General features: G+C 39.7%; 1 protein-coding gene across 4 annotated transcripts in view; it reads right to left on the reverse strand.

Annotated features, from left to right (window-relative positions):
• kat7b (K(lysine) acetyltransferase 7b) overlaps window positions 1–19,286 on the reverse strand; it is an 83,466-nt gene that overhangs the window by 37,231 nt on the left and 26,949 nt on the right. For 3 of the 4 annotated variants that reach the window (XM_038779841.1, XM_038779838.1, XM_038779839.1), the window contains 5 exons: window positions 17,239–17,386; window positions 13,457–13,633; window positions 8,276–8,515; window positions 4,721–4,803; window positions 2,809–2,898 (listed from right to left, as the gene is read on the reverse strand). In XM_038779841.1, the coding sequence (XP_038635769.1) occupies window positions 2,809–2,898; window positions 4,721–4,803; window positions 8,276–8,515; window positions 13,457–13,633; window positions 17,239–17,386 (738 nt within the window). The remainder of the gene's footprint in view (window positions 1–2,808; window positions 2,899–4,720; window positions 4,804–8,275; window positions 8,516–13,456; window positions 13,634–17,238; window positions 17,387–19,286) is intronic. The other variant, XM_038779840.1, reaches the window with a different exon arrangement.

Consider the following 19,286-nt stretch of genomic DNA (forward strand, 5'->3'; position numbering starts at 1 on the left):
TAAGCCATTTTCATTGTAACTCCTTGCCCTAACAGCTTAATATACATTTGTCTGAACCTCCCTGACCCACTGGCTGCAAACCCCACTGGCAAGTACCACCCATTCAACATATTAACTCCTCTCAATCCGCTCTCTAAGCGGGCTGCATTTCCAATTCTCAGGTCAATCTCAAATCAGTTTAATTTCCCCACACATTTAGGTGACCATTAGCAGCTCCACTGGCTCCAATTCACAATACACTCCTTGTTGGAAGTAACCCCATAAGATAATCTTCCTATCCACCATAAGAACACCAACCTTGCCCATTGGCTTTATTTCCCTTCCCCCAACGGTTGGCTGACCATGTTTCAATCTATGTCAACATGATTTCTCGTTCCTCGTATCTGCAGCCTTTCCCTCCATTGATCCATTTATATCAATATTCACTCTTTATTGACTAGATTTTCCATCATTAGCAACCTCCCTTTTCACCCTTCTCCTATCTCCCCCTCTGGCCCTCTTTTCCCAGGTTCGCCCCCACTCATTCTATTCATTGGTTCAACCTGTGCACCTTCCAACCCATTCTCTTGAACCCTTGACCCTCTCCTGTCCTCTTTGGCCCCAAACGTTCAATCCATCCCTGCTCATTTACCCTTTTCTTATCTGGCCACCTTGTTTTCCTTCTTTTTCCTCTTCTTCATCCCCATCTCACTCACCTCTTCCACCTTTACCGCCTCCTGGAATCATCCACAAAGCAATCAACTAAGGATGGCAGGTTTTGTTCCCTCAAGATCAGTGAACCATTTGGGGTTGTGTGTGACAAAACACGATGCTAACTTTAAATCAGCAGTCGGAGCTTAGGGCCTCCGCACATGCGCTGGCCGGGAAGTGGCCATTTATGTGCAGTTTGGCTAAAAAATTTCCCGTATTCCCGTTTTCTGCGTATGCATCAGCCAGAGAATGGTCACACATGTGGAGTTAGTGGTTTCTCTCATCTTCAGGCCGGAAACCGGCCCTGCACCCATGTGCAGTTTGTTTCTTTAGTTCTTTAGGTGGGAACCGGCCCAAGTGACCTGAAGAGGAATGCCTCAAGAGGTATCCCATGGAGCAGGAGGTGGGAGGGGGACAGGGGAGAAAAGTCCCAAATAAGGAAGATCTTAAACTAAGGAATACGGCAGAAACAGGCTCCAGTAGAACTCCCATATAAAGGAGAAGGACAGAGATCAGAAACAAATACTGTTAAGTAAAGATGAGAAAAAAGCACAGAGCAATAAGCTTTGAATTAAAGAGCACGCTGTGGGAGCAGACTTGAAGCAAATTGGGCTCGAGAGAAGTCTGAAGATCCACGAGGGCAGGTGAAGATTGATGACTTGTAAAGGCAAAGATACCCTTTTGGATAAGTGGTGTTCTGTTCGACACTGTCAAAGACAAAAGTATGGTTGGAAGGTGAAGTTTGAGTGTACGCAGATTTCCAGAGGAAAGGAATCTCAAGTGAGATTGAAACCCTAGAGGTGTATCCTGGTTGAGGATGTCTCAGTGGAAGTGACATTAGAAGATAATGCTACGGCAAGCTCTTCAATTGCAGAGATTGGAAACACTCAAGATTCAGTGACACAAAGTGATCACAGTGTAACAAGCATCTGGATGGGTTGTTCAGCAATCCATAAAATCTGCTATGGTCACACCTGTCATTTACTTTGGAGAATATAAGATAGATATAGTATATTGTTATATCTTTCCGAATTTGTATGCATCTGCAAAACGATATCTGCAGAGAAGGAATAGTAAATATTTGAATCATTTTATTGTGCTTGTATTGAGATATCTCTATCCTGTGTGTCTGGTGTAATATAGCTCATTCATCTTGTTTAATAAATGTTTCATATATATTTTTTTAAAATTTAGAATACCCAATTCATTTTTTCCAATTAAGGGGCAATTCAGCGTGGCCAATCCACCTACCCTGCACAGCTTTGGGTCGTGGGGATAAAACCCAAGCAAACACGGAGAATGTACAAACTCCACACGGACAGTGACCCAGGGCTGGGATTGAACCTGGGACTTCGGCGCCGTGAGGCAGCAGTGCTAACCACTGTGCCACCGTGCTGCCTAAATGTTTAGTTCATCAGTAGATTCCTGTGAATTTGTTCAGTAATTTAACTCCACGGTTTAAAAATAATGTTAAAGATCTATCAAGCCAGGTTTCACGTTGGAACCCGACTTGTCCAGTACTATCAGCTGCAGTTGCAACATATGACAATATAACACCTTCAGGGTCACTTTTACTTTACCAATAATTTTGCTGAATTTGGGGATTTGAATAATTCTCTGAATTATTAGTCCAGTATTAGTCCAAGCATCAAGAACTTTTTATTTAGCACTCATGACATTGTACAACATGGATAATTTGGCTAAAGTGCAAGCATGAACTCAGTAACGTTAAATTTAATTGGTTAAGGGGCAGCACGGTGGTGTCGAGGTCCCAGGTTCAATCCCAGCTCTGGGTTATTGTCCGTGTGGAGTTTGCACATTCACCCCGTGTTTGCGTGGGTTTCGGCCCCACAACCCAAAGATGTGCAAGGTAGATGGATTGGCCACGTTAAATTGCCCCTTAATTGGAAAAATGAATTGGGTACTCTAAATGTATTGAAAAAAAATTTTTAATTGGTTATGCATCTCACTACTATTTGTGAAACCGTGCTGAGAGCCAATTGGCTTCTTAACAGCACTGGCCTGAAAAAATAATTGTCTGTCCTGAAGAAGTGAAAGGCACAATGTAAATGCAGTTCTTTCTTAATATTTCCAATTGTTGCGATAATTAGAACTTGCCTGATGCCTGGTTGCATGTCTGTTGTTTTCGTCTTGTCTCTGTGATAATGCTCTGTCATCAATCTGTCTTTCACGTTGCTGAGCTCTAACCTGCAAAGGACCGCCAGAAAATTAGCAGTTAAACTCTATAAATCCCAGAAACAACCAGATTAATGTAAGTGTGGCAAGTTGGGCATAAGACCGAGTAACTGGTATCTAAATATTTTATCAAACAGCCCAAATCAGAATTAATATCAGCAAACTTTAATAAGATTTAGATCTCAACGCTTCTTTAATTACTGAAGGTCAAGATTTTTTTTTTTTTTAAATGTAGCCGATTCAGATTCTGCTGGACACAAACGTACACAGCACAGAAAAGGGCCATGCAGCTACTCTGTGAACTTAGATCTACATGTTCATCTATAACATCTTCATTCTTCTCCCTTCACCACCTCCGCACTGTTGAATGAGTTAGAAAGGTTAAGCTACGGAACAGTATGGAGAAACTAAAGTAAAATTATTGATATATTAATTTAATTAGCTTCCCTGTGCCAGGCCCAAACCATTACTGGTTTATCCAATTGTGCTTCCGGTTCTCTCATTTAAGTCAGACTTTGTACAGTATTGGTAGTGGTTCTCCCAGCTCTGGAAAGGTGGATTCCAAAAGTGTTAGTGTAGTTTTCGTTATGTTTCCACCATTGATTCAAAAGCAGCGTTATAAATCTGGCTGAACAGTTAATGTTTATCATGTGAACCTACACGCGAAAGATTATTCTAGCACACAGCTCTTTATCACCAGCTACCAAGCATCAAGAACTTTTTATTTAGCACTCATGACATTGTACAACATGGATAATTTGGCTAAAGTGCAAGCATGAACTCTCAAATCATTTTGTGGCACAGTGCATGGGCATCACAATAAGTTATTTAAGATTTTATTGTCGAGCAAGAGAAAAATATGTATGACTGAAATGAGGTCCATCATTTTTCAGCTCATCATCATCGTGTGGTCTGTCTGAAGGTCAGGTCCTTGGTTCATTGCAGATGCTTCATCCCGAGCCTTTAGTATTTTTTTTTTTTTAATTAGTGGTGATTTGCCTTTGGGAGATGTTGTGGCACCCCTGCCTCTGAGCCAGAAGCTCCAGCTTCGAGTTCCACTCCAGGACTTGATTGTCAAGGAAAGTCTGTCCATAATGTGGCTCAACAGGTTGATTATAAACCTGCAAATCCTTCCAAATACACCTATTGCAGGCAGTTAAGAGTAGCACAGTGGTCAGCCATGCTTGATGTGGATAGACGTCCTTCAGGTTATAGCTTTTGCCAACAAGTTAGCAACCTGTTCCAGGAAAACTAATCATGGAAACAGACACAAATGTTTTCTTTGCCTGCCTAATATGTCACTAGATGAAGAAAAGGCTCAAAGTCTACGGTTTGCCAATGCCCTCCCCTCTTAGCAGCAGGGTGAAGAGGCAGATCCCAAGTCGATCATCATCAGAACAGGAATTGAACCCATGCTGTCGATGTTATTCTGAACCACATACTAACCATCTAGCCAGCTGAACTAACTAGCTACTAGTTTCAGCATACGCATATGTAAACAATACACAATAAAATCAATTTAGGAAGAAATGCCACTGTCTCACTCTCTTACTGGTCATCATGGCTTCAAACTAGACTTTACTGATAAGTGTTTAAAACCCATCATTTTAATTGCGCTAACCACAAAATAATGGCAAGTACAATCATAAAGTAATCTCAAAACTAGTAGCAGAGGGTGAAAGAGGTTTATGTGAAATGTTGCTCAAGGTGGTTACAATAATTAACTTCCCAAGGACCTGCCTCCCCCATCTACCAAAAACTGGAGGTTAAGAGTATTCTGAATTAGAGTCAACATCTGGATATGTTTCAAATTATAATGTAGAGTCTACATTACCTTACATTCGTCTGCAGAGAGATTATGGTACAATGGGCAGCCAGATATGGAAAAGTGCCTTTCATGTTTTCCAGTCAAATGACCTATGTTTAACCAGATAGGATAATCACATGATAAACAAGAACATATCTCAAAACATATTGCAGAATTTCTTTACCCATGTGGTCAATTTTGGATCCATTTTTAAATGAAAAAGTGTATAAGCATTCCAATTTCAGAAGTAATCATTTTGCTTCCGTTTCCCCATTTAGGAAATACTGCATAGGACATGCATTGTTATTGTGCAGCATGACCACTTTTGAAAGCAAGTGACAGGGCAGCACGGTGGCGCAGTAGTTAGTACTGCTGCCTTATGGCACTGAGGTCCCAGGTTCGATCCCGGCTCTTGGTCACTGTCCGTGTGGAGTTTGCACATTCTCCCCGTGTTTGCGTGGGTTTCGGCCCCACAACCCAAAGATGTGCAGGGTAGGTGGATTGGCCATGCTAAATTGCCCCTTAATTGAAAAACAATTAATTGGGTACTCTAAATTTATGAAAAAGAAATTAAAGCAAGTGTCGCCAAGAAGTATACAAAATAAAAAATGCTGTTAAACTCAGCAGGTCAAGCAACATCCAAGGAAAGAGAAACAGAATTAACATATCATGTCCATTATGACTCTTTTACATGTTCTGAAGAGTCATATTGGGCTCAAAATGGTAACTCTGATTCCCTCTCCATAGATGCTGCCAAAGCTCTGACAAAGAGTCATCGGACTCGAAACATTACCTCTTTTCTCTCCCTACAGATACTGCCAGACCTGCTGAAATTTTCCAGCATTTTCTCTTTCGTTTCAGATTCCAGCATCCGCAGTAATATGCTTTTATATTAATGCAGCATTACATATTTATATAATCATGAACAATCTTTTTCTGCTTTAAATGACATTAAACTCAACAGTTTCTCTTCCACCTGCAGTCTTTTCCAATTACTTTTGGGGTTCTAATTTTTTTCCCCCCTGTGACAATGTTTTCACCTGAGTTGGTAGGTAATAAATTAGAGCCCAGACGACAAGACTTGAGCACATAATCCAGACTGACAACTTCTGTGGAAATACTGCATTGCTGAAGATTCCCCCTTTTGGAAAAGATGTTAAATCAAAGCCCTTATCTGTTTATTCAGGTGACTAAAAGATCCGATGAGAATTGAGAAGGGAATTTGCCAGGTTTCCTTGCTAATATTTATCAATCAATTAATATCAATAAAACCAAATAACTGAACATTTCTCTCCTGATTGTCCATAGGACATTGTGGAATTAAAGTTAAGTGTGGCATTTTCTGACATTACAACAGCAAGTACATTTCAAAAGTACAACTTGTCTGCAAAGTGCTTTGGGATGTCCCAAGGCCAGTGCAAGGTCATTCTTGCATTGTAGAACTATTTCTAATTCTAGAATGCCAATTTTTGGTAAAATGAAAATCACATAATTTAGTTCTCCCCTGCAACTATACATCTGTGCTATCTTGTTCCAAAAACACACTTTTGTTGAAAATATATAAACAGCTCTATAGAAACCAACATCTAATGAAAAGAGAAATATTTGCTCAATTTAGCTAAAAATCCACTAGATGTCAGCATAGACATCAATATAGATTCTCCAGCTAGAGAATACACAAAAACCAAAAGGAAATCACAAAATGCTCATTAAAATTGTATCCATCCCAAACCCGTTGTTCACTGCCATGATAATCTCTCTAAATTTCTATTTTTTAAAACAGCATCACCATATCTCACTCCACGTTTTGTACGTGACTTTTCTTTATATTTGAAATACAGGCCTATGTACTTTTACTGAACAATGGTGAATTTCTAGAGTTCCTTAATGTGGCCCATTCTCATGTAGAACTTCTCTTAAAAGGGCTGAGAAGATAAAAATAAATTTAAAAATAAATTAACCATGGCTATTCTCATTGGTGTCCCCTAGAGCAGAATTGCGAGAAATATTGGAGCAGCTCCTAGTGCTCTCGAGAATTGGACTTGATTAGGAAGGTGTAGAAAAGCATGGTTTAAAAAGTGCGGGAAACAAAATTTTATGATTACATTTTGCAATTCATTTTATTTTCTCTCCAAGTTGATTATGCCAAAAAGGAACTCATAGTAACATCAGTGGTGTCAATATTGAACAAAACAAACATCACACATTAGGCACTCAAGTTTCGATGACGTTCCTGGTTTACCATTTAGGGGGGGAAAAAACACTAATAGAAACTAATGTTCAGTGACAGCCACTTTCCTTTGATTTACTTTTAACTGTGTACGGCCTTATTTTGGTCCCAGATAAAAGGATGCTCATGTCACCAGGCACAAACTCTCATAGGGCAGCACGGTAGCACAGTGATTAGCATAGTTGCTTCACAGTTCCAGGGTCCCAGGTTCGATACCTGGCTTGGGTCACTATCTGTGCAGAGTCTGCACGTTCTCCCCGTGTCTGCCTGGGTTTCTTCCGGGTGCTCCGGTTTCCTCCCACAGTCCCAAGATGTGCAGGTTAAGTGGATTGGCCATGCTAAATTGCCCTTAGGGACCAAAAGTGTTAGCTCGGGTTACTGGGTTACAGGGGTAGGTTGGAAGTCTGGGTTTAGGTGGGGTGCTCTTTCCATGGCTGGTGCAGACTCGATGGGCCGAATGGCCTCCTCCTGCACTGTACATTCTATGTGACGTCAACTTTCACTTACTTTATAATTGGGGAAGCAGGAGATGGCAAATTACATACACTTTCCTATTACTTATGCATCCCAGGTCTTTGTGTTAGAAAGACCTTCTATTGAACGATATTCTATTTTCAACTTATTTCCTTTGTCGTACAACTGGAAACAAATCATATGAAGCCTAAATTCGCCCTAATCTTTCTCCCTCACAGAAAGATTAAAAATTGGATTAAAAATTTAAAAAATATACAGTTCAGCAGTAATACATGCTTTCCTGAAGATAGTCTCTACCCACAGTTGGGAGTGCTTTCTGGATCAAGCAGTAGTATGCTTTAACTGTTCACACACGGAGCATGAGCATAGTTCTTACTGGCGCCATCTGGAAACAGGAAGAAAGCAGAGGCATAAATTTCTAATGCACCTTTCAAGGAGGGGACGGTGTGGGTAGATGGCAAAGGAGGCACATGGCAGTGATGCAGATCGCAGAATGAGAACTGTGATATCACCGCCTCCCCAAAGATGGAAAAGAGTAACTTTGGACCGTGGTTGTCCGCTGACACAAAGAGCAACAGCAGTAAAGTTTTGTAAGCAGGACACATGCCTCTTGTCCAGGCCAGGGAATAGTGCTCAAGAAAACCCAAAGAAAAAGTGAAATCTATCAAAATGGTAAGCAGGACACATGCCTCTTGTCCAGGCCAGGGAATAGTGCTCAAGAAAACCCAAAGAAAAAGTGAAATCTATCAAAATGGTAGTCTATTGACTGAATATCTGTAATCCAGTTGTTCTCTTCCTACGGTTTTCGAGAAAGTAGATTAGTCTAATGACTCAACAACATTCTTCAAATGTTCAGCAAGCATAGACACATGTCCTACCTAATGAATTGCAACCCGGAGTGGGGCACTTCATATTGAAATTATAACTCTCATGAAAACGTCGCCGCTTGGGCCTGTGTGAGAGGTCACTTCCAGAGTCTTTCATTGAAGCATCTTTGGCTATGCTCTCATCATGTGATGCATTTGGACTGGAAATGTCAATGTCAGATTCCGAGGATGGAGCATTGCCTGTTGGAGTACGTGGAGGAGACTCATCATGATCGACTGCAGTTTTAGTATCTGAAAGCAGACAGAAAAAAATGGCACAAATTTGTCACAGTGATCTTGTTCAACACATGCCCACATGTCCAATACAACTTGCTGATGGTATATAGGATCTGAAAAATATCTAGTTTTGAAACATTCAAGTTGTAGGCACCTTGCATTTCATAATAATAAAATACAACTTCAATTTTTGAAAACAGACACAACAGGACATCACCAAAGTTGAAAAGAATAAACTAAAACAAAATAAATGCAGTGAATAGGTAATATTATACTTGGGGTTTAAAAGTCATAAGAAAAATACGAAGGGAGGTAATCAGTTGCATGGTTTGGTAAAAGAGCAGGAGATGGAGTTAAGCATGAATTTCATGACAGGAGGGGTAGAGGAGGAGAAAAATGTGCCGAGTATCAACAGCAACTTCTATTTATAAAGCAGCTTGAACATAATAAAGCATGCCATGGCACATCACAAGATTATAAAATAAAGTATGACACCGAGTCATATAAGGAGAGATTAGGTCAGATGACCAAAACACTGTCAAACAGGTAGGTTTTAAGAAGCGTCTCAAGAAGGGAAAGTGAGATAAGAGGCAGAGAAATGTAGGGGGAATTCCAGAGCTTGGGCCTGAGGCAACTGAAGAGACACTAATGGCAAGTCGATTATAATTGGAAATGGAGACGAGAACCAATTTTGCAGTGCAGTGTATCAAAAGTTGAAAGTTCAGAGGACTGGCAAATAGAACAGCAATGATAAAAGGAGAAAATTAAGAAAAGTTTCAATAATGAGAATTCTATGGCAGGAAATTACATATAAAATAAATACATACACATGCATATTTATATACCAGGAAATTAGGTTTTGCTGGTAATCCATGCAGGAAGATCTGCAACAGCATCCCAAATTAAAGGAACATTATTCACCTGTTGTGAAAGATTCAGTTTAACACAATCAAGAATTGGGGTGAGCAGACATGTTTGGGTGAGAAAAAAATAATGCAAGTGTTGCAGGTGTTGGAAGACACATAAGAAATGTATTTAAAGCAGACTGAGTAAATTGTTTGTTCCATTTAAAAAAAAAAATTTAGATTACCCAATTATTTTTTCTAATTAAGGGGCACTTTAGCGTGGCCAATCCACCTACTCTGCACATTTTTGGGTTGTGGGGGCGACACCCACGCAGACACGGGGAGAATGTGCAAACTCCACACGGACAGTGACCCAGAGCCGGGATCGAACCTGGGACCTCAGCGCCGTGAGGCGGTTGTGCTAACCACTAGGCCACCGTGCTGCCCTGTTTGTTCCATTTTTAAAAAGTCAAATACACATTCAGCCACAAAGCTTTGACAAGACTGGAGGCTCAGAGCATAGAATCATAGAATTTACAGGGCATTCGGCCCATCGAGTCTGCACCGGCCCTTGGAAAGAGCACACTACTCAAGCCCACACCTCCACCCTATCTCCGTAACTCAGTAACCCCACTTAACCTTTTTGGACACTAAGGGCAATTTAGTATGGCAAATCAACCTAACCCACACATCCTTGGACTGTGGGAGAAACCGGATCACCCGGAGGAAACCCACGCAGACACAGGGAGAATGTGCAGACTCCACACAGACAGTGACCGGGAATCGAACCTGGCACCCTGGAGCTGTGACGCAACTGTGCTACCCTGCTGCCCTTAAACAATGGTCTCATGGTCATCATTATACTTGTAATTCTAGATTTTTCAGGATTCAAACCCGGGACCCGAGAGTATTACCCTGCCATGATTGTATACAATTTGAAAAAAGTTGATGAATTTAAAATTGAATTGTCATCAAGTGGATATAGTGATGTGTAAAATAGGTTGCAATTAAAAAGAGAAAAAAAGAGAAACAGTAACAAGCCAATAGAAAAGGTTAGATAAAACACAATGTAAAGGAAAGATTGAGCAACCCGAGAAGGAAATAATCACAAACAGAGCTTTGTTGGAGAGCGATATGAAAAGGCTCTTGGGATAATCAAGCCAGTGCTGGATGATTCATCAAAATATTCAAGAGCAAAAGTTCCAAAGGAATACTACAAAACCAACAAGTCAGCCAATAGAATGAGGCATTTGCTTTTTAAAAATGTATTCATCCATGGGACACGAGCATCGCTGGCTAGACCAGCATTTATTGTCCTGGAGAAGGAAAGGCTACCCAAAAAAAGACAAAATGGCAATCAATTAGCAGTAATTGAAGAGTTGACAACTCTTTAAGGGCAGTAGGAAAGTAAGAAGAATCTTTCTTCCACATAGGCCAGGCCAGCATGACAATTTTTTCAAGAAAAGAGGAGTAAAGCAGATTTAGGATAGTGCATAAATCAAGAGTAAGCTCAGAGATATGCATTTTAAGAATGACAGTAGGAAAACTATGAAGACCAGAAACCTTACAGTTAAGAGAGTGAAAAATTCAACTTCCTAACAAGGATAAAACTTTTTATCTCCCAAAGGTATAACAATGGAGCAAGGTTTTCTTTAGACGAAGAATACCAATATTTTGAGAGAAGTGCGCTAAATACGCCAGTGTTTCTCAATGGGAAAGGTGGAACGAAGAAATCCCAAAAGTTACAAGAGACAGCTTGGCAAAAGATCAGGAGTGGGTCACGAATGATGACAACAATAGATGAGGCCTGAAAAACATCAATCAGCCACTTTATTTAACAGTATAAAATGGCAGTTACGTCTCACATAATTCAAATGGTAAAATTTATCTTCAGGTTTAAAAATAATAATGAACACATTCCCACATCAAAAGGTCATCTTGCATGACTTAAAATAGATCATTCCTGGCCATTCTCTCCTGCATTTCAATCTTTCCAGTATTTTGCTGATAGGCTGCCTTGTTGCACACTTTCCAATAACTATTGACTTTGCTGCCTATGCAGATCTATTCTTTCTTTGCTATTCACAACAGAAAGGGAAGCACCTGCCAGACCTCTAGCCAAGCACCCAAGGCCATAACTGTTCAGCATAATGGTGTGGCATTTATTGATTATCTACATAATCTAATGAATTGTTTGATATTGACAGTTTATAAGGAACTAACTTCGAGTCGAACTCAGCACCATAACTATCTATCATTTTAGATCCTGTTCCAAACAAAAAAATGCAGAGCTATCCAATCCTTTAAACATTTTAAAATACTTTTTCCCAATCGTTTCTGTAGAAAATAGACCATGGATCTTAAATCAGAAAACATTCTCCACTGGTATAGCTTTTATATTTCAAGTGACCTTGCAGTCTCTCCAAGTGCCACCATTTATTCACTGCTGTAGAACCATTTTGCTTAATTACTTCATCTACCCTTAAGAAATAGATAACCAACTGAAAATTGTTTTTGACTTTTTAAGCATGCCTGAAGCATGTGCAGTTTACTTTTGTACCACTACAATGCCAAAGCAAGTAAGCAAAATACAGGAATTCCGTACGCCTGGCTGCACCAGTTGCTTAAATGATGCTCAACAATCGGTGCAACTTCAGCACTGACATAACATGTTCAAGTAAACTATATGGAACAAATGAGATGATCCAAGACAAATATGGTTACCATGGTTGCAACAAAAGCACATGGTAAATGCATGCTTTCAGCAGAACAATACTGTACAAACAAGCTTCACTGAAAGCATAGAACAATTTTAAACACTTCCTTTACAAGCACAGTGAAATTGAAGACAAATTCTAAGTTGGCAGATGCACGAAATAGAATCCAAAATTAAATTTAGTAGTAGCAGAATTGTTGATTTTTTTCCCTTAGAAATTGCAGCACAGAAAGGAAGGCTGAAAATCTGCCTTTATTGGCATGATTAAAAGTACCAAGGCAATTTTTTAAACAACAAACTTGGCCTGCTGAGAAAACCATGAGATTTTCGATCCACCCAGTTTTTTTTTAAATTTACCCATTGCAAGAACATATTATATAGGAAAACGGTGGTACACAGAGACAATGGGTCCATAGACTAACTGTTCTGACCAAATATATTTACAATATTTTTTTAAATAACTGGCGCATGATAAATATTCCAAACCAGAAGTAAAAACTTATTTCTCTTCATGTGCTGACAAATCCTGCAATCATTTACTCAACTTGAATAAATCACGAGCCTCTCCATATTACTTTTTCCCACCCTCCCCCAGCCAGCAAAACAACAATCACAATGGAACATCCTCATTTGCATTTTGATTAGAAAATAACCAAGAAAATGAAGGAGTCCATCAATGTTGCTTCAGCAACAAGATTCCTTTTGTGACTGCTGTGTTGGATTAGTTAGCTGTTTGGCTTGGTAATTGGGGCTTGAGTTTTTTTAGTACATGACAGCCTTCCAGGAGTAAAAGCTGCACAAAAATGGGAGAGAAAAATAAAGAGAAAAAGGAGGCTGAAAATTAGAAGAGGAGAATGAAAGAATGCCTGAAGGATTATATTAGATTAAAAGTAATTCACAAGTACCAACATTGAACAACAGAAAATATTAAACAGAATTTGAAAAACTAGCAGGTAAATGTGGCACGCTATTTGACATAACTTTGTTATAAAAACTCAGGTACTCTATGCAAATTACTATATAATCCACAGAACCCCTACAGTGCAGATGGCCGCCATTCGGCCAATCAGGTCTGCACCGACCCACCGAAACAGCACTCTACCTCGGCCCACTCCCCCACCCTAAGCCTGCGCATTGATCATGGCTAATCCACCTAACCTGCACATCTTTGGACTGTAGGAGGAAACTTGGGCATCCAGAGGAAACCCAGGCAGACAAGCGGAGAACTGGCAAAATCACCCAAAGCTGGAATTCAACCGGATCCCTGGTACTATGGACAGCAGTGCTAACCACTGTGCCACCATGCTGTCCATACTAAAGGTTGCTGCTCTACATATGTTTAAACATAAATCAGCAACATGACATGGTCAGATGAAAATACGTCCCATATCTTACCTTTGTCTGACAATTCAACTGCATGCTCTGTTTCTGATCCAGAGGACCGAGTCTGCCGCAGTGGGTATTTCTTAGGAGTGACTGGGGTTGTCTGCTGCTGGCTACGTGTTACTCTTCTCGTAGCATAGGCCGGTTCATCTGAGGCATACGATGGTATCTGGCGTACTGGACTAGAATCTGCATAAGGTTTGTTAAGACAAAGTCAGGTCCACAACATTTTAGACTGACAGAAATAAAATGCAGCTAGCTCTTACAAATTAAATGAATAATGGAGGGAGTAATTTTAGTACCTAGCCTCCATTTTCATGTTTATTATCTTAAATAAATATCTTGCAAAATTTTTAACCGCCGTTTATAACTAAATGAGAAATTTTACATCGAAACAGGCTACAAGCCAAACTAAATAGACCGGTACAGCAACTTGAAATTCAAATCAGATCCATCAATTTAAAAAGTAGATTTTAAGTACAAGATATTACATTGGTCAGCATATGCAGATAAATATAGTCAAAGTATTAGGTCTTTCTAATTAATCCAGCATCACTGCCAACCCATGCATGATCATGAACTCTAGTTAACTTTGGGACCAATAGGTGGTAGAGGATGTTCAAAGCTGAGAGATTTAAAACATGATTCATTTTATCTGAGGCCTTCCTGTCTTAGTAGTTGTCTGGTTACTGAATGATACTGCATCTTTCGTGGTTGGGAAAAGGTCAATCTAAAAACAAATACCCTGCACAGTATATGTCAACCATCACTGATGCTCATACAATTAATCCTGTACAGTGAAGTTCAAGCTTTTGTTTCATAAAAACACAAGAAATATGAGAAGCAGTAGACCATACAGCATTGCAAGACTACTTCACCTTTCAATATGATTGTGGCTGATTATCATCCCCAGCTCCATTTCCCTGCATAATCCTGAATCCCTGAGAGACCAGAATTGATCTATTGCATGTTTGAATACATTCAATAGGGGAATATCCACAACTCTTGGGTAGGGAATTCCATAGATTCACAACCCTCTGACGAAGAAATTTCTCCTCACCTCTGTCCTAAATGATTTGGCCTGAAACTGTGCCCAGAGTTCGAGATTCCCTAGCCAGGGGAAAGACAAACCCCTTCAAAATCTTGAGAGACAACCTGTCATTCTACACTCGAGAGGACAGAGCAATATTAATCAGACTTTCATAGATGACCCTCTCATCCCAGAAACCAATTTAGTGAACCTCTACTGCATCACTTCCAAAGCAAATGTGCCCTTCCTTAGATATGGAGACCAAATTTGTGCACAGTACTCCAGGTATGTTCTCTCAAAAGCACGATACAATTGCAGCAAGAATTGCTTGTTCTTGTACTCCAGTCCCCTTACAATAAAGGCCAACATGTAATTTATTTCATTATTGCTTGCTGTACCTGCATGCTGATTTCCTCTTACGAGTGCCCAATGTCTCTCTGAACATTAACATACGCACTTTGTTAAAAAAATATTGGCTTTTTTATTCTCAATACCAAAGTGAACTTTATACTTGTCCACATTATACTCCCTTGCTGCCTACTCAACTTATTTTATACACAGATTATTTAAAATGACGTTATATGTGGTTCTATTATTTGTTACACCCCAGCTTTTATGACAAATGATGGATATTCAACATTAAGACATTTGTTTTTAGCTTGGCCTTTTAAAAAAATACGGTTTCTTTGCAGACAATTTACTAAGTGCCTGTTACAAATTTGTCCCGACAAATAAGGGCAGGTAAAGAATATTTTTAAATTCCAGGGTATTTTCTTCCACCAGATGTTTCATCTCTTATCTTCTTTTCCTTGATATGGAGCTCCGGCATTGGACTGGGGTGCGCACAGTAAGAAGTCTTACAATACCAGATTAAAGTCCAACAGGTTTGTTTGGAATCACTAGCTTTCGCAGCGTAGCTCCTTCATCCTTGAATAAAGTAGTTTATTGTTCAACAGGCTGTCACTGGTATCTCAACCACCAAGTGACTATTATTCATCAGGCAACCTGCTCAGTGAATTTAATAAACTTGTGAACTGCAGCAAACATGCCCACTTTCACAAACTGATCACGAGATGTGATTTCTCAGCCAAATTTAGCCTAATTGTTTTGCAAAAAGGCTGACATTTAAGATTTTTCTGCTGCTGACACTTTCACAGGGAGTTAGGGACAAGTCCAGGTTGCTGACCCTCTGTTAATCAGCAAACTAGTTACAAAGAACTCAAAATTTCCGCTGGCTTTGTTTTAAAAGAAAGAGGTGAACATTCCACCTGGGAAAGGTTGCAGACACTGAGCTGGGAGAAAGGGGGGTGGATGGGAGGAGGGGGGCTACTATTGACCTTTTTCATATCTCTGTCTCGCCTCGGGTACCGGATACTGTAAAAACCCTAGGGTATTAACCTACAATTCTAGCCAAATTATCAAATTTCTGCTGCCCCTTCCACTCCACTAACACCAAGCTTATTGTTTTTCATTGCAGTTTTAATGTAAGCCTACTGTGACAATAACGACTATAAGATTATTATATTGATGGCCCCTTGATTTAGCCCTTAGTTTTCTCCACGCTCGCTGCTTTTTTTCATAGAGAAATTCCTAAAACACTATTTTCTACAGCACCATACAAATCCAAACCTGTTTATTTCAAGAACTTAATCGCCTACTTATCAGCCACTGTTCTGCACTCTTTAATTTGAAGCACTGTGTCCTAGCACAAACAGTACTGTAGAATTGGAAATAGTTGATTGGCTCAAGAGCAGTGCAACCATACCCTCACTGAATAGCTATTATTCAACATGGGCATACCTATTGGTTAAACTACTTCAAGTTATTTCAAAATGAAAATAATGATTAAAACTGATCATTGAAACTGATATTTGAAACATTTACAATTCAAGTGGGGAAATTATATATCGCGACACATCATGTGTTGCAATTCTGCGAGACATGCTGGATGGACCAAAGTTCTTTACTTGCCAGTTGATATTCATATTTTTAAAAAATTAAAGTAATTAAAATTTGAAAGTAATAATAGTTACTCCACTCTCTATAAATGTACTTTGAAATGTTATCGCATTAAGCTGGAACATGTGGGTTCGGTTTCATCCAATCAGTACACGGGTGCTTCTCAATAGCAATGTGGTGGGCGGGCATCTTTAACATGTGGGGATAACAGGTAGGATATTTTTAAAAGATCTGTAGAAGGGCTTTGAAAGTTCTGACCGGTTATTGATTAAATAAGTCACTAATGGGGTTTATAAATCAATCTATATCGATATATGTTTAAAAAGTAGAAATTTATGATTTTTAAACCAGATTTCTCAGAGTTTTAGAGCTGGATATGGCATTATTGTTACAAATGACATCACAATCATATCCCTATCTGTCATTAACACAAGCACTCAGCACACATCATCAGATCGTCAGATTGTCATCTGGAGCAAAAACAAGGGTTTCCCTTATTAAGGTTGTTGAGGCCAATTGTTTTACCCCACCACTAATCCAACTGCAATCAGCAAACTAACAAAATCAAATCAAGGAACTTTTTGATATATGTGGTTTAGCTACTCATCGGCTGAACAAGTAATTTCGAGATGTTCCAAGGTTCTTCAGCTTCACCGTACGAAGGAAATGTTATGATATTAATTCTGCATAATCTTTTTGACTGTAGAAGAAACTGCCAATCATTCTTTTAGACAAACATTTAGCAGACATTAAATCTAACTAAACTGTCCTTCTAAAATCAAATAACTTTTAAATTTCCTTTTACCTTGAGAACTCTGGCTGTTTCGCAATGAAGATCTGGTTAATCTGGTAGATCTCCGCGGTTGTCCATCACTCTCTGAGCTATCTGTATGGTCCAGATCAGCAGAGAAGTCAGAATCTTCTGTGCCCTCAGAGCTGCTGCCTGCCTGACGCTGAAACAGAATGCACAAAGGATCAACTGCTTAAAAATAATACTGCGCTCTTAAAACACATCTGTCCTCAAAAGTTAGCTTTTAGAAGGGGAAAGGGTTGATACGATCACTATGTTCTATTTAATTAATAACCTGATGCAAATAAGTTAGTGAGAGATTCCTTTTCCTATGTTGCCATGGTGAAATTCAGCTCAAGGTAATGGGATAAAGTTTCCTTCCCTACTCACTCTTAAGAGAGACTTACATTCACTCTTATGAGACTTACATTAAATTAATTTGGCTACTCTCAACTTAATGCCTCCTGGGAATAGGTACACAGCACAGAACTGCAATAATTTGACCCAAATTGGCAAATTCTACTCAAAGGGTCCAAACAATAGTGAGAAAGAGAAAAGTTCATAGTAGCAAAGCATGGTGTGGCATATTGTTAATAGAAATATGTGATTGGAGAAGAGCAGAATTTGTTTTATTATATATTCAGCCAATACCACACTTGACCCAAAGGAGGTCTTGTGGTGCAGTGGGTAGTGTCCCGACCCCACCCCAGGGGTTGATATGGTCAACAGGTTAAATATCAACCTGCAAAATCCTTCCAACACACCAATGACAGGCGATAACAGCAGGAGAAACTCTGGGTCAGCCAAGCTTGGTGTGGTATGGCACCCCTCAATGCACAAGCTTCTGCTTGACTCTCTGTGAAACAGTTATTCCAATTTTGGCACAAGCCACCATTTGTTAGTACGGTGGACTTACTGTCAGGGCTGAGTTGCCTTGTAGTTTTCGGTGCCTAAGTCGACACCAGGTGGTCCATCTGGTTTCAATCCTTATAAGCAGTTTGATGCAACTGAATGGTTTGTGAGGCCATATCAGAGGGCAGAAAGTGAAACACACTGCGATGGGTCTGGGGTCATATGTAGGAAGGACCAGGAAATATTTCCTTCTCCAAACGATATTTGTGAATCAGATAGGTTTCAATGACAATCAACAATGGTTTAATGGTCATTATTAGACTTTTAATTCCAGATTTTGTTGAATTCAGCTTCTACCAACTGTCGTGATAGGATTCGAATGCGAGTGCCCTAGCATTACCCCGAGTCTCTGGATTTCTGATCCAGTGAAAATACCACGAGGGGCCATCTTGGTCTTTCTTTGATCCTTTTTAAAATTCACCTCTTTAACTTAAGCTTTTAGCTGTCCCTCCTAATATCTGCTTGTTTAGTTTGAATTTGATCTTTGCTTGAATACGCAGTCAAATGCCTCTCGGAGATTTTCAACATTAAAGGTGCCATGTAAACCAAGGTTGTTCTAATTGTCGACAACAGTCGAGATGTTGTCAGTGCTGCCAACTATCCTACTTTTGCTCCCATGTTTCTCATTTTGATTTTAAAAATCACTTCTTCACCGAATCACCATGGGATCTCGTCACATTAATACCAAGTCAAGACTGCACAATGAATAAAAACTGAATCTTGTTGGCATTGTTTGACATTTGCCACCACCAGTCATTAAATGCATCAGTACCGCCCTACTGCACCCACTTTAGAGCAGATTGGAGTGTTACACAGACGTTTTCCAATCATAGATCTAATGTAACAATTCATAATAATGGTTATAGTCAGCCTGATAAACTTGGGCCATCAGGTACAGAAATCCTTTATTGATAATACAAATAAACAGTCAGCTGAGAAAAGCTATCCTGCAAACAAATAATTATAAAATAGCAAATCTGGCAATAAGTTCTAACTTTAAAAAAACAGTAAATTTTAAGATGTTGCTCCCCCAATGCGTCTCAATGTTTTTCTAGTGACCAGCTTACCCCCACAGGTCCCATGTGCGAGAGTTAGCTACCATCAGGCAGGCAGCAGCAGGACATTTTGGCCCCAAGGACCATTGGATTAGA

Source organism: Scyliorhinus canicula, chromosome 19 (assembly GCF_902713615.1).
Source record: "Scyliorhinus canicula chromosome 19, sScyCan1.1, whole genome shotgun sequence".
Classification (NCBI taxonomy): domain Eukaryota; kingdom Metazoa; phylum Chordata; class Chondrichthyes; order Carcharhiniformes; family Scyliorhinidae; genus Scyliorhinus; species Scyliorhinus canicula.